The 17,408-nt window shown below is 39.3% G+C and overlaps 1 protein-coding gene across 1 annotated transcript in view; it reads left to right on the top strand.

The window, feature by feature from the left end:
* PLCXD3 (phosphatidylinositol specific phospholipase C X domain containing 3) overlaps positions 1-17,408 on the top strand; it is a gene marked incomplete at both ends in the record, with an annotated part of 81,164 nt that overhangs the window by 50,814 nt on the left and 12,942 nt on the right. Inside the window, one exon of the mRNA XM_081316545.1 lies at positions 218-926. Coding sequence (XP_081172671.1) covers positions 218-926 — 709 coding nt within the window. The remainder of the gene's footprint in view (positions 1-217; positions 927-17,408) is intronic.

Raw genomic sequence — 17,408 nt, 5'->3', positions numbered from 1 at the left:
ACAAATGTTGTTTTTATTTCTTTTACTAATTGTACGGATTACAGAATTTCCCACCAATCTACCTGAATATGAAACAGTTAAGTAAATTGTACTGCTATTTGAATTTCATCATATTTTCATGGAATAATTAGGCGATCTTGATCAGTACGTGATATCACTTATGGGTGTTTAATTCTTGCTGATTTTGTTTCAAACTATTCTTTTGTATTATCTTTAGGATCTCATGATTCATTTAGCTTCTATATTGATGAGGCCTCTCCAGTGGGACCTGAGCAGCCAGAAACTGTCCAGAATTTTGTCTCAGTGTTTGGAACTGTGGCTAAAAAGCTGATGAGGAAATGGCTTGCAACACAGACAATGAATTTTACAAGCCAGCTTGGAGCAGGGATACGGTATTTCGACCTTCGGATTTCCACAAAGCCTAGAGACCCTGATAATGAACTCTACTTTGCTCATGGTTTATTCAGTGCCAAAGTCAATGAGGGCCTGGAGGAGATCAGTGCCTTTCTGAATGACCATCTTAAAGAAGTGGTCTTGTTGGACTTCAACCACTTCTACGGGATGCAGAAATGCCACCATGAAAAACTGGTTCAAATGCTCAAAGACACTTTTGGGAGTAAAATGTGCCCACCCATCTTTGCCCATGAAGTCTGTCTCCAGTACCTGTGGGAGAAGGATTATCAAGTTTTGGTGTTTTATCACAGTCCGGTGGCTTTAGAGGTCCCATTTCTATGGCCAGGACAAATGATGCCAGCTCCTTGGGCAAACACCACGGATCCAGAAAAATTGATCCAGTTTCTACAGGCATCAATCATTGACCGAAGGAAGAAGGGCTCTTTTTTTATATCTCAGGTGGTGTTGACTCCAAAGGCTAGCACTGTGGTCAAGGGGGTCACTAGTGGTCTTAGAGAAACAATCACAGAAAGGTGAGTACTTTCCCAAATACTGAAATAGTCTCAGATTGATGGCAGTTTGTCTTTTACTTCTGTTAATTCCTATTAGTAAAGGCAGAAAACCCTTTCCCCATAACTATTATTAATAATTGCAAAAATGTTAAAATGTTCACACAGAAATCCTGCGCTCATCTTAACAAAAAAACAATACTTAAGTCCCTTCCAACTTTGAATCTATTAACAATGGGTAGAAGAAGGAACACATTGCCAAGTTCTTATCATTCCCATGTTATATCTCAAAGGAAGTATTAGGACCATGCCCTATTCAAGCTGCCACCAACCGAAAGTTGGCCTCACATGACTGTGATGCTATGGGACTTGGGAAGTTGAACCAGCTAATTAGTGGCTCAACTTCTGTTCCAGAGGAAACATTGGAAAGAGACCTTGCACATTTCTTCTGGAAATGTATGGAGAATTGCTTTCCATTGGTGGGAATTCTCACCTTCTGTCTCCCTTAATTTTCTCCTTCTTCTTTCCTATCCTCTTTAATTTGTTCCAAGGATGCCTTTAATGGTTCCACTAAATAATTGACTCACCTTCTTTTTCCTTGACAGAAAAATAAATTTAGAAATGAAACATGAGAGAAGGATCCTCTATCTTTAGCCAAGTTCCTGTTGTGATTCAGGGTCAGCCTGTGGGTTCGGCAGTTGGGTCGGACGACTCAGAGGAGGAGGGGGGTGTTGAAGACCTTGCTGAGGGGGTTGAAGATCTTGCTGATGAGAGCCCTCAGCCAGGCCCCTCCCATTTGGTCACCACGGAGACCCAGCTGTGTGAGCCTGACAGCGTGGATGAAGATGACCCACAGCTGGCCCTGTTCAAGGACGCCCGACGCAGGAGGCAGTCAATTAGGAGTAAACAGAGGAAGGCAATGGGGCTCCTCGGAAGGAGGCAGAGAGAAGCCACGCCCTGAACTCTATATAAGGGGAATGTGTGGGAGGGCTGGTTTGCTGAAGGCAACCGCTTGGATAGTTCCTGTTTCTTAAAGCTCCTGTTTCTTGGTTTGTCTTGTTCCGTTTGTTTTTGTAGCAATAAATTTGGCAGGCGTAATTCCAGCCTCTTGCCTTCTTGTAAAAGGGGTTGTCCCTGCCTTTTCTGCAGGGCCGGTAGCAGGCTGGTACAGAACAGTTCCATGATCCTTCAGAGTAAATAAGAGAAAGGAAGAAACTGGATAACTGTTTCTCTGAAGTGGTATAAGTTGTTCCTGCCTGAGCAGGAGGTTGGATTAGAAGACCTCTCTTCCAACTCTGGTCCCTTCCAACTCTGTTTTTCTGTTCTGTTCTGAATTGGATATTGCATAACTAACAACACCATGTGTGCGTATCCCCAGACCACACTGAATGTGTATGAATATTATACATGTTTGCCATTGCAATCTGCCAGAATATTAATTATGACCATTTACATTTTCTGTCATCTGTATAGTTAGACAATATCAAGTTTTAGTAAACTGAGTAAAATGTATTTACATTTACAAAGTTGTGATTAGAGTCGGATTAGAAGAAACTGGGTAGATAATTTCTGTTTCTCAGAGGCTTAAGAAGATTACGGAGGAGAATTAGGAGGATCAATTGCAATAGAAGCAAAGGTCATATCACCTCAGTCATGGATTCTTTCTACATGAGGAAATACGGAGTCTTGCAAACTTTAGAATAGTGAAGATAGTGAAGATTTCTGTTAGTATGCTGGTCCATGACAGAGAAATATAGCTTTCAAAATTCCTTGAGGAAAACAATCGTTCTTATACTCATTTTAATAGAGCTTGGCAGTCCTGTGGTTGTACATGAATCATCAGAAAACCTTTGATCTGTTCAGTAGTAATTGTTATATGAAGTGTCTGCCTTCTTAGTACATGTTTGCTTACCAAATACAATTAATAATATCGCTCAGTCCTTATTACTTTATGTACTCTAGTTTTTTACATTTATTTTTTGAAATGATACTAGGTTTTTGTGGAATTTGGAGCAGTTCACTAAGAGGAAGGATGCGTGACAGGAAAGTTGAATGAGGAACTGTGAACTTCATAACTATTGCTGACAGCACATAACACTAAGCCATTGTTTATTCATGCCTTGTTGAATAAGCCATAATGGTCAGGTTCCCAGATAATGTTAAGTCGTAATATAAGAGTTCACAATCATTAATTATATATGGCTTAGCATTATATGTAAATTGGCCTCATAGGTGAACTAACACGTTCTCATTCTTAAAACACAGCCATTGTGCTTAAAATCAGACAGAGGTCAATGTGTCGTTTCTTTGGAAAGATTTGGAAGTCTTGCCTAATAGTCCTCACTAACACAAAAAATTAACCCAGAACCTAGAATTCGCTACATTCATAGCATAGAAATCTTAGTAATAAAACAAACTGATCAACTGTCCAAAAGTAAACTCTTTTCTTTTACTAAATAATAATCTACCGAAGTTGCCATTATGCAAGTGGATGAAGGCAGATTGCTTCTATATCTTTTTCTCCCCCTTCTGTTCAACTGTGTCCTCAGTTCTCAGAGACAGGCTGGACAAGTCCCTGCAGTTTTCTTGGCAAGTTTTTCAGAAGTAATTTGCCATCGCTTCCTTCCTATTGCTGAGAGAAAATGACTAGCTGAAGGTCACCCAGCTGGCTTAGTGCCTAAGACACGACTAGGTCTCCTGGTTTCCAACCTAATGCCTTAACCACTACACTTAACAGGCTCTTGCCTGTATATCTAAATCTCATACATTAAAATTGTTTCTAAAACACATGAACTAGGGGGGAAAAAAGGTCTGCTCACCCCAGGCAATCTTGAAATTTGAAATCCCATTCTGATCAACAGAGGACTTCCCTAGAAACCTTCTCTTGAATGAAATTTAGAATTGGATGTCTCTGCAGAACAAGGTTCAGTGCAATTTTAGACTGGTTTGGACCCAATTCTGGTAGCTACTTTCTAGATTCTTCCTACTGTATTAAGCCTTCAGATACAGAAAAATATTAGGATGGAGGATAGTTACAGGAGTGGAAGAAAGTCACTCTTTTAGAGCATTCGTTTTATGCCGACTGTCTATTTATTAGATTTTTATTCTACCTTTATTACTTATAAGTAACTCCAGGCAGAGAACATGCATAATGTTCCTCCTATTTTCCCCACAACAAAAGCCCCGTGAGATGAGTTGGGCTGAGGGAGAGAGAGTGACTGGCCCAAGGTCACCCAACTGCCTTTCAAGCCTAAAATGGAACTAGAATTCCTAGTCTCCTGGTTTCTAGGACAGAACCTTAATCAATGTACCAAATTGACTCTCTTTCTTTCCATTCTTTATTTGCTGTTTTGTTTACTGCTTCAGCTTATTGAAAAACATGCCTTTTTTATTTGATAGCTGCTACAATACTAACAAGTTTTATAAAATGTAACATACTACATGTAAGTGGTATGTCCTCCCCATTTTAAAAGGATGCTTTTTTGTATTTGCAAATCTATGCAGATTTAACAATTGCATTAAGATCACATTGTAGTGCACCATATCTTCCATACTCCATTATGTGTATTTAATTGTTGATCTTTTTTGGGTAGAGACAAGTTACTCTTTTTATTTTAGCATTGTTAATATGTTTTTATGTATTGATAGACCCACACAATTACTATGAGTAGCCATATATTTAAGAAAGCAAATAAATAAATAAATAGAATAACTGGAGATACTTGCAGGTAAATGGGCACAGGAGGTTAGTCTTAATGTTGGACATCATTAATTTCCATAGATGTGATAAAAATACACCAATTTCTTTAAGTGGGCAGTTATTCTAATAGGGACTGTATTTGTCTTGAGTAGTTTTCATTGTCCGTAAATGCATTAATATTGCATTAATTTGAATTAGGTAACCTGCTGTTCTACCGGAGAGCAGAAATACAGGCAGCCAGTCTTGAGATCTTTGCAGATAGTTTTCTCCATAGTCAGGCAGCGTAAGCCCATAACAAAGCCTCCTGTGCTGCTGCTGTGTGTTGACGCACAAGCACGGTCCCACCTGCCAGAACGCTGTTTCTGTAATGCAGTTGGAATTAGAAGGGCACAGTTCATCTTTTCTTGCTGGAAGAAAAATGGGTGTGCTCTTCTCCCACCTCACCCCTTTGAGTACCACGGCAAATGTACAATGCAGGAACATCACTGTAATCAAGATAAAAGGTAGTGAATTTTTAGCGTACATAATACAGCTATAATACAGCTCAATGGCTAATACACTGTAGGTCCTTTGGACCGATAATGTTCACTTCATGGTTCTGTTATTGGTACCAATCTCAAGGATCTCCTAATTTGAAGGAAGAGTGATATCAAAAAATATCAGTTGTCATGCACAAATAGAAGGAGTTTCCTCCAAATCTTCCTTTCTCCGAGTCCCCAAAGGTAACCTGGATTAATACAGATACTCCTCAACTTTTGACCAAAACTGAGACCAACCTTTCTGTTTCTAAGCAAGGCAATTGTTAAGGAGTCACACCCCATTTGTTATCTTTTTTGCGATGGTTGTTAAGCGAATCACTGTAGTTGTGTGGTTGTTAAGCGAATTTGGCTTCCCCCATTGACTTTGCTCGTCAGAACGCAACAAGGAAGATTGCAAATGGTGATCACATGACCCCCGGGTCAGTGCAGCCATTCTAAATGCATGCCCGTTGCCAAGTGCCCGAACATTGATCACGTGACATAGGGATGCTGCAACAATTGTAAACATGCAAACTGGTCGTAAATCATTTATATATCTTTGAATGGTTACTAAATGAATGGTTGTAAGTCAAGGAGCGGGAATGGGACAACTCGCCATAGCCAACTTGCCGCGGCCAACTGACCGTGGGGCAACTCATGGAGGGACAATTTAGTAATTCTATTTAACTATCTAAAATAAATAAAAAATTATTTTACATTTTGTCTTTCACATTTCATTCTGTCCCTCCTTCTGCATCCTTTATTAATGGTTCTATTCCACAATTTCTTTGATATTAGTGTAACTTTTGTCCTGCAACAAACTGTCCTGTGACAACTTGGCCATGGCGAGTGGTCCTGCAGCAAGTTGGCTGTGGCAAGCTGGCCGTGACAAATTGGCTGTGGCAAATTGTCATGGACCCTTGAGGACTACCTGTATTATATACCTCACAATTGACAAAAAGTGACTGGCTGGTTTGAGTCAGATACCTGCATTTTACCTTCCCTTTCTTAATTTCCATAACAAATATGGAGAAATCAGAGTCTTAACTGATTTGGTAATACAATACTCTAAGGTGCTTTGCCTTCCATGAAACTATCTCTCCCAATGGGGAAGACAGGATTCAAAAATAAGAATACAATTCTTAAAGAATAGGCCAAATCTCACAACATGTAGAATTTCACAAGACCTCAGTGTTCTTGTCCAATATTTTTTTTAAATATGAGCAAATACATAAACATTTCAGGCAAGAAAATTCATTTCTAAAACCATTGGTTAGGAGGTTCTGATACATGCAGATTTTCAATCCTTGAACTAATTATGAATTGTATAGTGTTATATAAAAGCCTAGTACAGAATTATTTCAAGAAATAATAAATTATTTGTGGAGCAGGGAAAAAATAATAAGAAAGGCATCTACTAATTATTTGACACAAACGAAGGTCTAAGGAAGGCTTCTGTTAATTGCCTGAAATGAATGGAATTTCATTAAAGTGTACTCTGCCTTTCAGCTTATGAAGCTATCAAGGTGACCTATAACAATTAATGCAGAACATAAAGCATAACAGTAAAATCAATGCAAGGTAAATCAGAATTAAACCAAGTGTACTTCAAATCAATTAACAGTCAAACGCTTGGCAAAGTCGAGAGGGATTAAGTCAATCAGAATAGAGCTAGAAGGGACCTTGGAGGTCTTCTAGTCAAACCCCCTCCTCAAGTAGGAGACACTATACCAGAGGTGTCAAACTCTATTTCACTGAGGGCCGCATCAGTATTGCAGTTGCCCTCAGGGGGCCGGGTGGGTGTGGCCAGGGTGGGCGTGGCCTACTGGGTGGGCGTGGCTAGAGTGAGTATGGCCTACTGGGTGGGCGTGGCCAGCTCTACATCGTTCGCATCAAGGGTGCCTATGGGGGCCTGGGCAGGAGTGGGACAGATCTGAGGGTCTCTGGCAGAAGGAGGGTCTCTGGGCTAGGGCCAAGGCAGTGGGGGCCGTTCCCTCACTGTTTCCAGGATGGCTTCGCGGGCCGCATGAAACCACTTCACGGGCCAGATCTGGCCCCCGGGCCTTGTGTTTGACATGTCTGCACTATACCATCTCAGACAAGTGGCTGTCCAGTGTCTTCTTAAAAACATCCAGTAATGATCTGAAGTATAAATATAAGTATTTATAAAAATAAATATAAGCATTTGAAGGTTCTTTTTTTCTTTTGCCATTTTTGTAATTGTTGGAGAATGGTAGCCAAGCATAATTTTCTGGGCAAAGCATTTCATGGCCTGACAGCCACCCAGGACAAAATCCTTTCCCAATCTTCTGGCTGGATGCTCACCTTCTAAATCACGGGTGTGAAACTTGTGACGTCACGTGACATGTAGTGTGACTTTTTTCCCCATTGCCAGCAATGGGGTGGGCGTGGTTTTGGCGTGACGCATCCAGCCCATGGGCCAGCAGTTTGACACCCCTGTTTTAAATGCTGATGATGATGATGATCTGCATCACCAAAGAAATTCACAATGGGAGATACATTATCTTACATAGTCAGGCCATTTGGGGCTTAAAAGAACAACACTAGCATCCTGAATTGTGTCTGGAAAGTTGTTAGCCAGTGCAAAAGTTTCTGTAGAGGCATCATATGATCCTTATACTTTGAACTGGATAGTCAATTTCATTCAGGTGCAACTGAAGCCCTAAGACAAGGGCATTATTGATGATCTTACCCAAAGACAGAATACTTGAGAGTTGCCTGTATAAAGATCTTAATCTAAAGTGTTAAAAATAACTGTATTGAAACTCTGTGGAGATTCTCAGTAATCCAAGTCATACTTGTCTCAAAGGTGCTTCCCCCCCCCCCGCTTCCTATTCTTCCTATCCTATCTTTCCATCTCCCCACTTATCCTTCCATCTCCCCAGCATGTAGTAGAATCAACTGCCAGTATCAATCCTTCCATACCTCCGGCCATCAAGAACTGATGAAGTTTCTTAAATGAGAAGTGAAACGTTTTCTTCTTGTTCCTCAAAGAAAAAAACAGTCCACTTGCCTTTTGAAGAAAAAAAGAGACCTTTAAGTCTCTTTTGAGATAACTGTATTGAAACAATGCAATGCATTAAACCATGGCTTGCTTAAGAATAATTTGTTGCATAGGATGCAGTTGGCAGAATTCATAGCAGTATTCCAATACTTGAAGGGCTGTCCTGTCACAGGTGCTGAAGGCAGGACAAGAACCAACAGGCAAAAGCTGGTCAGAGATTCAACCTGGAAATGAGGAATTTCTTGACAGTGAGAATGATTAATAAATGCCTCTTAGAATTGTGGGCATTCCATTGTTGGAGGACAACTATTTGTCCAGGATGGTACAAGGGATCCTGTCATGGGCAGTAGGGTTGGATTAGAAGACCTCGAGAGTCCCTTTCAGTCCCGTGATTCTTTGATGCTATAAACTATAAAGAGCACACACTATCTACAATAAATAAATAAATAAATAAATATATGAATCTTATCATTATCTTGCTGGCTTATGTAGAGTGTTTATCACAGCAGTGGGATTTCTGGCACTGTACATTACAAGAAAACCTTGAAAAATCCACATTTCTATGAGATTGATAAGCAGAAGAATGGAATTCAAAAGAATAGTGATATGTAGCCAGGTGGTGCTGTAACCCATTGCCCACTTAAGAGTGTGTGGACTTCAGTTTGAGCCAGGCTTCTGGTTACGGCCAGAAATTGACTAATTTAAAGATATCTCATGAATTGGTTGGCTATAATTATATTATACTCAGGAAATGACTTGCATATATTTAGGGCATCTTAATTTTACATACTGCTTTAATAATAGTAAAGGATAGGCAGGCCAATTAATGCCAATTCTTATAAAGCCAGAAAGCTAGCACAGTAGGCATGTATTTATCATAAGTCTCTTATCTGTGCAGACTTTCCATTACACACACACACACACACAAACACACACTCTAGATTCGATGCTACTGCAGAGAGAATATCAACCACAAATATACAGCAGGCATATTACAGTATTAAAATAATCTTTCAGCTTTGCTTCATTGCATTCGTGTCTCACATACAGAGTGGCTGATATGATATCTCCAGAACTGGCTGTTCTGGTCTCATTTTTTTTCTTCCAATGGAAAACAAATGATAAGGTCTCATTGAGGTTTTGAGAGGCTAAACCCATTCAAATGAAACCAGAGCACTGTTTAATTTTTTTTTCTCATGGAAGGAAACTGTAAACTTTTTTTATTTCAAGCAGCAGCACGCAATCCAATAACGTCCTTATTGTTCTGATTGTGGTTTTTTTGTCAAGAGGTGACAATTTTGTTAGAGGTAGTCCTCTAGTTACAACCCACAGTTAAGCCCAAAGATTCTGTTGCTAAGTGAGAAAGTGGTTAAGTGAGTTTTGTCCCATGTTACGACTTTTCTTGCCACAGTGTTAAGTGAATCACTGCAGTTGTTAAGTCAAGTGAACCTGGCTTCCCCATTGATTTTGATTGTCAGAAAATCTGAAAGAGTGACCACATGACTCTGGGAGACTGCAGCAGTCATAAATATGAGTCAGTTGCCAAGCGTCTGAATTTTGGTTAAGTGACCACAGGGATGCTGCAACGGTCATAAGTGTGAACAATGGTCATAAGTCACTTTTTCTGTGTCATTATAACTTTGAACGGTCACTAAACAAACTGTTGTAAGTTGTGGGCTACCTGTGTTTTATTGTCTTTATTGTATTGGACCAGACAATGACAGTGATAATCTTGTCAATACAGACAGACAGGCAGACATCTTGATGCTTGGGCTGAAATATTTGTTGTTGTTAGTTGCGAAGTCGTGTCCGACCCATCGCAACCCTATGGACAATGTTCCTCCAGGCCTTCCTGTCCTCTACCATCTTCTGGAGTCCATTTAAGCTCACGCCTACTGCTTCAGTAACTCCATCCAGCCACCTCATTCTCTGTCATCCCCTTCTTCTATTGCCCTCAATCTTTCCAAGCATTAGGCTCTTCTCCAGTGAGTCCTTCCTTCTCATTAGGTGGCCAAAGTATTTGAGTTTCAATTTCTGGATCTGGCCTTCTAAAGAGCAGTCAGGGTTGATCTCCTCTAGGACTGACCGGTTTGATCGCCTTGCAGTCCAAGGGACTCCCAGGAGTCTTCTCCAGCACCATAGTTCAAAGGCTTCAATTCTTTGGCGCTCAGCCTTTCTTATGGTCCAACTTTCACAGCCATACATTGCAAGGGCTGAAATATACAGACCCTCTATTGTAACATGCTCTTTTCCAGTCTTCTTGATTGACCTGGTAGAATAATGAATATGTACACCAATGGATGAGTTTAAAATGATGGAAGGGTTATTCAATAGACTTTGACCCTTGGTGAGATTCAAAAATTGTAGAGTTGTCCAAGCAAGAGTTCTGGTAGCTAAGCAACTGTCATGCAGAATATACTGTTGCTTGATAAAGTGGGTTTAAAAGAGTGAAACAAAACTGATTGGGAAGAGCAATTTAGAGCCTTGGAGGCCTGCCAGGTCAGTTCTTTTGTTTATGAAGCCTCAGAGCTTAATCCAAGACAGAGCCTTGCCTTCCATGCCTCAAAGGAATTTCAGTAATGTATAGTATAAAGCATTAACTATCCAAAGCAACATAAACTGGGAATCACCAACATAAGTTCACAGTGTAACCTTAATACAGGTAGTCCTTGACTTACAACAGTTCATTTAGTGACTGTTCAAAGTTACAATAGCACTGAAAAGTGACTTATGACCATTTTTCACAGTTACCACCCTTGTAGAAGATAGCAGAAAAGACACAGTCAAACTAGTTTTTACTGCCATCTAATGGTCATTTGATGTTTTGCAGTTCTGAGCAGACAGCTGTAGTGTACAGGGTTCATATACAAAGGCATCCCAAATCTGTTTTAATCCCTCATATTGTCAAGCACGAGACATTTAAAATAGCTCATTTTTGCCATTCGGAAACGATAACACAAGTTGAAATGGCCACCATGAAGCTAGGTAATTTTAGATCCTAAGACGTAATGGTCTTATTGGAATGCTTCCTCTTGGATGATAACCCCATATGTTATTTGGGATCACAGATTATTTTAAAAAATAAAACATAACAATTTAATTATTTCACTAAATAAAAATGAATTTTTCCTGCGCCCCACTGTATATTAAAGTAAGAATTATGTAACAAACTTCTATTAACTGTAAAGTGTATTTAAGAATAATATAAAGGATGTTACACAGTTCAGTGAGGTTCTCAGCATGATCAAATCAGTTTGGGAGTTCAATAAGTAAGGGATTGTTGATACCCTCATTGCTTGCCAGTTGTCCGTGATTTTTTTTTTTAGAGGGGAGGAAGGAAAGTTTCTAGATTTTAAGTCAGGTTGTAGCTGCATAATTGATAGCTTTAAACCCTAAATAGGGAAACTGCAGAATCCTGTTTATTCAGGTACCTAGACTCATTTTTTCATAGTTTTGTGGGAAACTCAATTGTCTTATTGAAAATCAAAGGCAGCTTTTTTAAAAAGACCATATAGTGCTCTGTTATTGTTTTTTACTCAGAGCAGGGTTAAATGAAAGAGACAACTTTTCTTGTGGTTCCTATTTTAGTCCTTGTATGGTGGCCAGAGTCCCTGTCATAAACAAACAAACAGATAACTAAGATACGAAGCACAAGGCCCAGTTCTGAGAACCAGGAAATATTTCCATGTCTAGCTAGTTAGTCATCAAGACAAGTGCACCTTTCAGACTTGCTCTGAACAGCAAGGAAATGCTGTATTTCCAGTTGTATGATTGCTTGTGTCCAGATTCAGAGTGGATATACCTTCAGAATAAGGGAGCAAGCATTAGAGAAAAGGGCACTTCTTAATTATATAAAATTATAGAATTATTTGAGACTGGAGGTCAAACTAACTCCTGGTTCTGTACAGGAGATGCAATGCAGTCTGCAGCTGAGATATGTTGTCCAGTGGTGCTTAAATATTTCCAATCAACGAGAGATTGGAAATCTGGTGTGACTCACTTCACAACCACCTTGCTTAGCAATGGAAATTCTGTCCCAGTTGTGGTTGTAAGTTGAAGACTACCTTTAAGGACTACATGACGGTTGGCAGTAAGAGAGAACGTCTGCAGTTTTGCATTGCAAAGTCTCTCAATAGCATTCCTACAATATATGATGGAAGATTTAGCAGTCACACTAGATCTTACATTGTGGCAAGTGAAACACCTGAAAGTGTCTAATAAGTTCCCTTATTGTGATGTTGCAGGCATATGAGAGGCCAAAAACCTCTTGGTTTGCAAGGAGCAACTTGAAATCAGAGGATGGTCTCAACAAGCTTGAGATCCATCACCTCTTTGGTTGGGCATTAGCTTGGAATTTATCAGAGTTTAAGTCAATTGTCTAATTTGATGTGACTTAGTTGTGTGGCGTCAGAAGCATGTCATGCTAATGTATCTGTTTCCGAGTCCATGTGATTTGATATGTAAGATTACTCATATTTTAATGGAAAAGAAAACTTAGAATGAGAACATATTAAATAAAAAATGCTATGAATGGAGGGTGTCTCTAAAGGCAATTTTCATGAAAGTGCAGTGATATAGGATACCTAACATAAATAAGCGAAATCATGACTCATAGTAAAATCTGAATTGTGACATAGATTAAAAAATATGTATACTGCAAGACATTAAAGACCTGAAATGTATTGTAGATCTTCCTGAAAATTAACCAGGTCAGCGAAACTAGAGGCATGCATTCATCTTATGCGTGCATGTTTATAAGAGTTTGGTTGAATTATTTTCTGCTTGTCCTATTAATACGGTTGGAAGAGTGGCCTGTCCATGTGTAGCTCTATAACAAGAATAAGTGGATTAGTTTTTCTTCATAAAAATATGCTAGACATCAGTAACCATAATCCCTGTATAGACTAAAGAGAGAGAGAATGAGAAATAGACACACACACACAGAGAGAGAGAGAGAGAGAGAGAGAGAGAGAGAGAGAGAGAGAGAGAGAGAGAGAGAGAGAGAGAAGTAGCAACAAGTTCAAGTATAGTTAAGAATCAGTTACTGCAATGGTGATGGAACGAAAACTCCATCTGAGGCTAATGTAATTGTGCAAAATATGATTCCTCATTTTTCCTCTAGTGCTCTTTTATGAATCTTTCCATTGCTCAGTGACACATGTTGCATTGGTCCCTGAGCTAACTATCGAATTTTGGTTTCCTGAATTTTCACAAGAGCACTTCATTTCACTGCCGCATGGTTAACTTTATCTCCTAGGCTCAGTTATTCATTAAATATTCTGTCAAATGGAATGCATTCAACCACACAGGGATATTTCAATGCATTATAATTCTCAGAGTATAGAAAGTGCTCTACTTGTATTATAGCATTGTGTAAGTAAAGCATATGTAAAATGCTTGTATTATGGCATTGTGTAAGTAAAGCATATGTAAAATGAATGCTATATATAGAAAGGTAGATCAGAGCTGAATTACCTCCAGCCATGATCTTAGCTCTTGATTTAAAAGCCTATACTTTATTGTGCAACTATGATAGGATTTAATGATGGGAATTTAGACTCAAGGACCTAATGGAAGGCATTCACTCATAAAATCTACTTTTTTGGATTTAATGGAAGCAGAGGAAATTAGAGAGTATTGGCCAATGAAGGATGAATCAGTCACACATGCTCCTTGTTCAATTTGCCACTGAAGTAGCACAACAACAATCTACAACATACGGGTCCAAAATTCTCTTTGCCTTTGAAATAATTTAATTCAACAAATTAAAAAAGAAATGAACCAGTAGGAAAAAAATGCAAGAACATTTTTTTTAATTCCATTTATATCCTGCCCTTTTCCGAAGACTCAGGGAGGCTTACAAGCTTAGCAGTAGCCTTCATTCTATGTATATGCCTGCTTATTAGGGCTTTCACACACACCCCAAGCGGCATTATTACAAAGTCAGCTTATTGCCCCCAACAATCTGGGTCCTCATTTTACCTACCTTGGAAGGATGGAAGGCTGAGTCAACCTTCCTGGACAGCGCTGATTAAGGACTGATATTTTGTATTACCCCATTTTCTCCAGCCTGAAACTGAGAAACTTGCAGTCACCATCCAATTTAAAAATATTTTCCAAGTCATCTGTTCAAGTTCAGTAATAGTTCCTCCCTCCCTCCCACAACAGGTTTGGAGAGAGGGAAGAAAGTGTTAAAAAGGTAACAAAAAACAAAGGAGGTGATAGAAACAGAATGGGTGGCTACACCTCATGTGGAGCCTTAAGGAATAACCTGAGATAATAAAAGTTTTCACGGCATATGTTCTACAACTATAATTCCTTAGGATTGCAGTTCAAGTTTGTAATATTGCTAATATAACCATAGTTGTCTCCATAGGCAACTGTAGAGAACCCAACACAGATCAGATGGTACTAAATCACTATTCCATTGCAAACACAGTCCTATTCCAAGGGTCTGATTGAATAGAATTGAATACTTTATTTGGTCAAGTATGATTAGACACACAAGGAATTTGTCTCCAGTGTGGAAGCTCTCAGTGTACATGCAAAGCAACAGAATGATCCTCCTCCTCCTCCTCCTCCTCATCATCATCATCATCACCATCACCATCACCATCACCATCACCATCATCATCATCATCATCATCATCATCCCAGCAAGATGATTGCCATCTACGATACCAATCTTGGTCAAAATAAGTACAAGAAACAGAATCCTTGCCACTCATTACTGTGCCTTATTCATGGAATCAGTAAGGCTACGCAAGGTTCAAAAATAATTTCAAAAAAAAAATCTCGCGTCCAAATTAAGTACAACTTTTCCCTGCTGTTTTTTAAAGCAGCCCATCTTTTTTCAAGCTTCTGCTCAAATCTGAAAAAAGAGCAGCAACTTTAACAGTTGCAATAAATTTAATAACTTAGCTCCTTTAAGCAACTGCATCTGTTTTCAAAAATGGCTGCCATGTTGCCTCTTGAGTAAGATCCAAAAAAAAAAATGCATCTCCAAATCATCTTCCAATCCTGATGGGCTCTAGCAGCAAATGATCCCAGCTGGTCCTTATGAAATCCTCTCCTCTTATGAGGTTAAATACAAAGAAGCAGGAAAGAGGCTTTTCTTATGGTATTTCTACTGGAGCAGAGACTAATTCATTCAAACCAGCCAATTAGAGCAAGTGCTAGGACACCTACACTCCTCACTGACAAGTGTGTGATTGCCTGGTGGTCCTGCCACTGATAGGTTTTTTCACACTTGGCAGAATTCAGAATGGTCCTTCAAGGCCTTTAGTGCTTTACTTCTCTATCCTTGAAAGGTGGAACAGAGGATTTTTCTGGTCAGTTAAGAAGGTTATGAGTCTCAAAGAGAGGAAAAGATTTCAATAAGCTCACCCTTACTTGATGTCCTTTGAGGCTGCCTGACAGCACATAAGGAAGGTCTTTGCAGCCAAATATTCAGGAAATACAACAGCTCTTGGTGACTAGGCCGCTTTCATGTTTCGTTCAATCGTTGGTACATTTTGGGCCTCATGCAGAAACTAATGTTTTTTCTGTGCTAATGTGTAACACAGAGTATTGTAAGATCTGTACCCCAAAGGGGAAGATCTACAGCTCGGACTCCTTCAAAAAATTTTCTTTTCAGAATATTTAGCTTTCATCCATTCCGGTATCCATCTGTCTACCTCCTTTACTTAACAGAAAAATAAAGCAGGTGACTGGCATCCTGTTTATTTGGAAGAAATAAACTTACTCTTTTCCCTAGTTCTGTGGACAATGAATTCCAAGGTAATCAAAGGTTTTTTCTAAAATTGATCTGAAAAAGGAAACAAATAGAACACTCATAAATAAATAAATTCTCATACTGTTTAACATTAAATTTGAAAGTGAAATGTTACCTATGATTTTCATTGTCATTCATAAAAAAATATCCAGAGTTCTCTTCCAAATTGTTGGCGTAGTGTGCAATTTGTCTATCACCCAGCAATGATCAATTTGACCATTGGATAAGTTATGGAATACTTACCCATATACGTTATGGAATATTTCTCTTCCTCAGATACCAGGAAGTTACCTCCATGCACAATGTCAATTCAAAATAATCCAAGGTTCCTACGGAGATTAGAGATGGAGCCAAGTCCAGATGTGCAGTGCAGTGCCCACATAGCAGTGAAAATCCTCTCATGGTTAAGTCCTGCTGGGAGAAGAAAACTAGATAAGGCACTTTGAAGCCCAGCAGATGGTTATGAGACTCAGCTCTTAGAGATACCATAGTTGGAAAGCTTTCTTGCTTTTGTAGAAAGTTTGATCCACAGCCCATTGGTCAACTAAATGTTAAGATGCCATATTTAAATAAGACAGGAGTTCATCTGTCAGTTCTTATCTCTGTGTGAGACATAGATAAGAAAAAGTCAAGGATCAAGACTGTGTTAGCACTGTTAAAGGCCAAGTGTTATGCTGCAACCTTTCAAAATTGCTTTCAAGGTTGACTCAGCCTTCCATCCTTCCGAGGTAGGTAAAATGAGGACCCAGATTGTTGGGGGCAATAAGCTGACTTTGTAAAAATGCCGCTTGGGGGGGGCGAAAGCCCTAATAAGCAGGCATATACATAGAATGAAGGCTATTGCTAACCACATTGATTTGTGCTTCTTAGATTGTAAGCCGCCCTGAGTCTTCGGTGAAGGGCGGGATATAAATGGGATTAAAAAAAAATACTGACATACTCTGTGTCTCAACATCCTTGGGGAACCTTTTTGAAACAATAATACTGAGCAATTTCAAGTTCAAAGGCTCTAGAGAATCCAGTACCGTTCAATTCTTGGGACTAAAGTAATTGGAATACTAACCTCATTAACATTTTAAAAAAAGAACCCAAAGCAAAGCAAATGATGAGCATTTCTTTCATTGAAGGGATATTGAATATTATTGAAGCAGCAGCAGGCTTTGTGTTTGACTCATCCTGGTCTGCTGGAGTGACAGAACGTTAATCAAATCAATTTTAAAAAATGTCAAAAGCAAGCACCTTCAGCTATTCATCATCATGCCTTCCAAGAGAGGAAGAAAGCCAATACCAAAAATGCAGAATAGCTGTCTTCAGTAGGGTGCTAAGCTCCAGTTCCCGTCATCACTAAACAGCAGAGCTGTTGGCTTGAATGTTAGATATTATACTGATTTGTATTCTAGCTCATTTGAAGGCTGGAGCTCAGTTGTGGAGGGCACTGAGGAAAAATGATGTGTCCCATTAAATGAGAATGTAACCAAGAATAGCGAGA

Source organism: Vipera berus, assembly GCF_964194415.1.
Source record: "Vipera berus genome assembly, chromosome: 2".
NCBI classification, from domain to species: domain Eukaryota; kingdom Metazoa; phylum Chordata; class Lepidosauria; order Squamata; family Viperidae; genus Vipera; species Vipera berus.
This window is presented reverse-complemented; position numbering and strand designations above follow the sequence as displayed.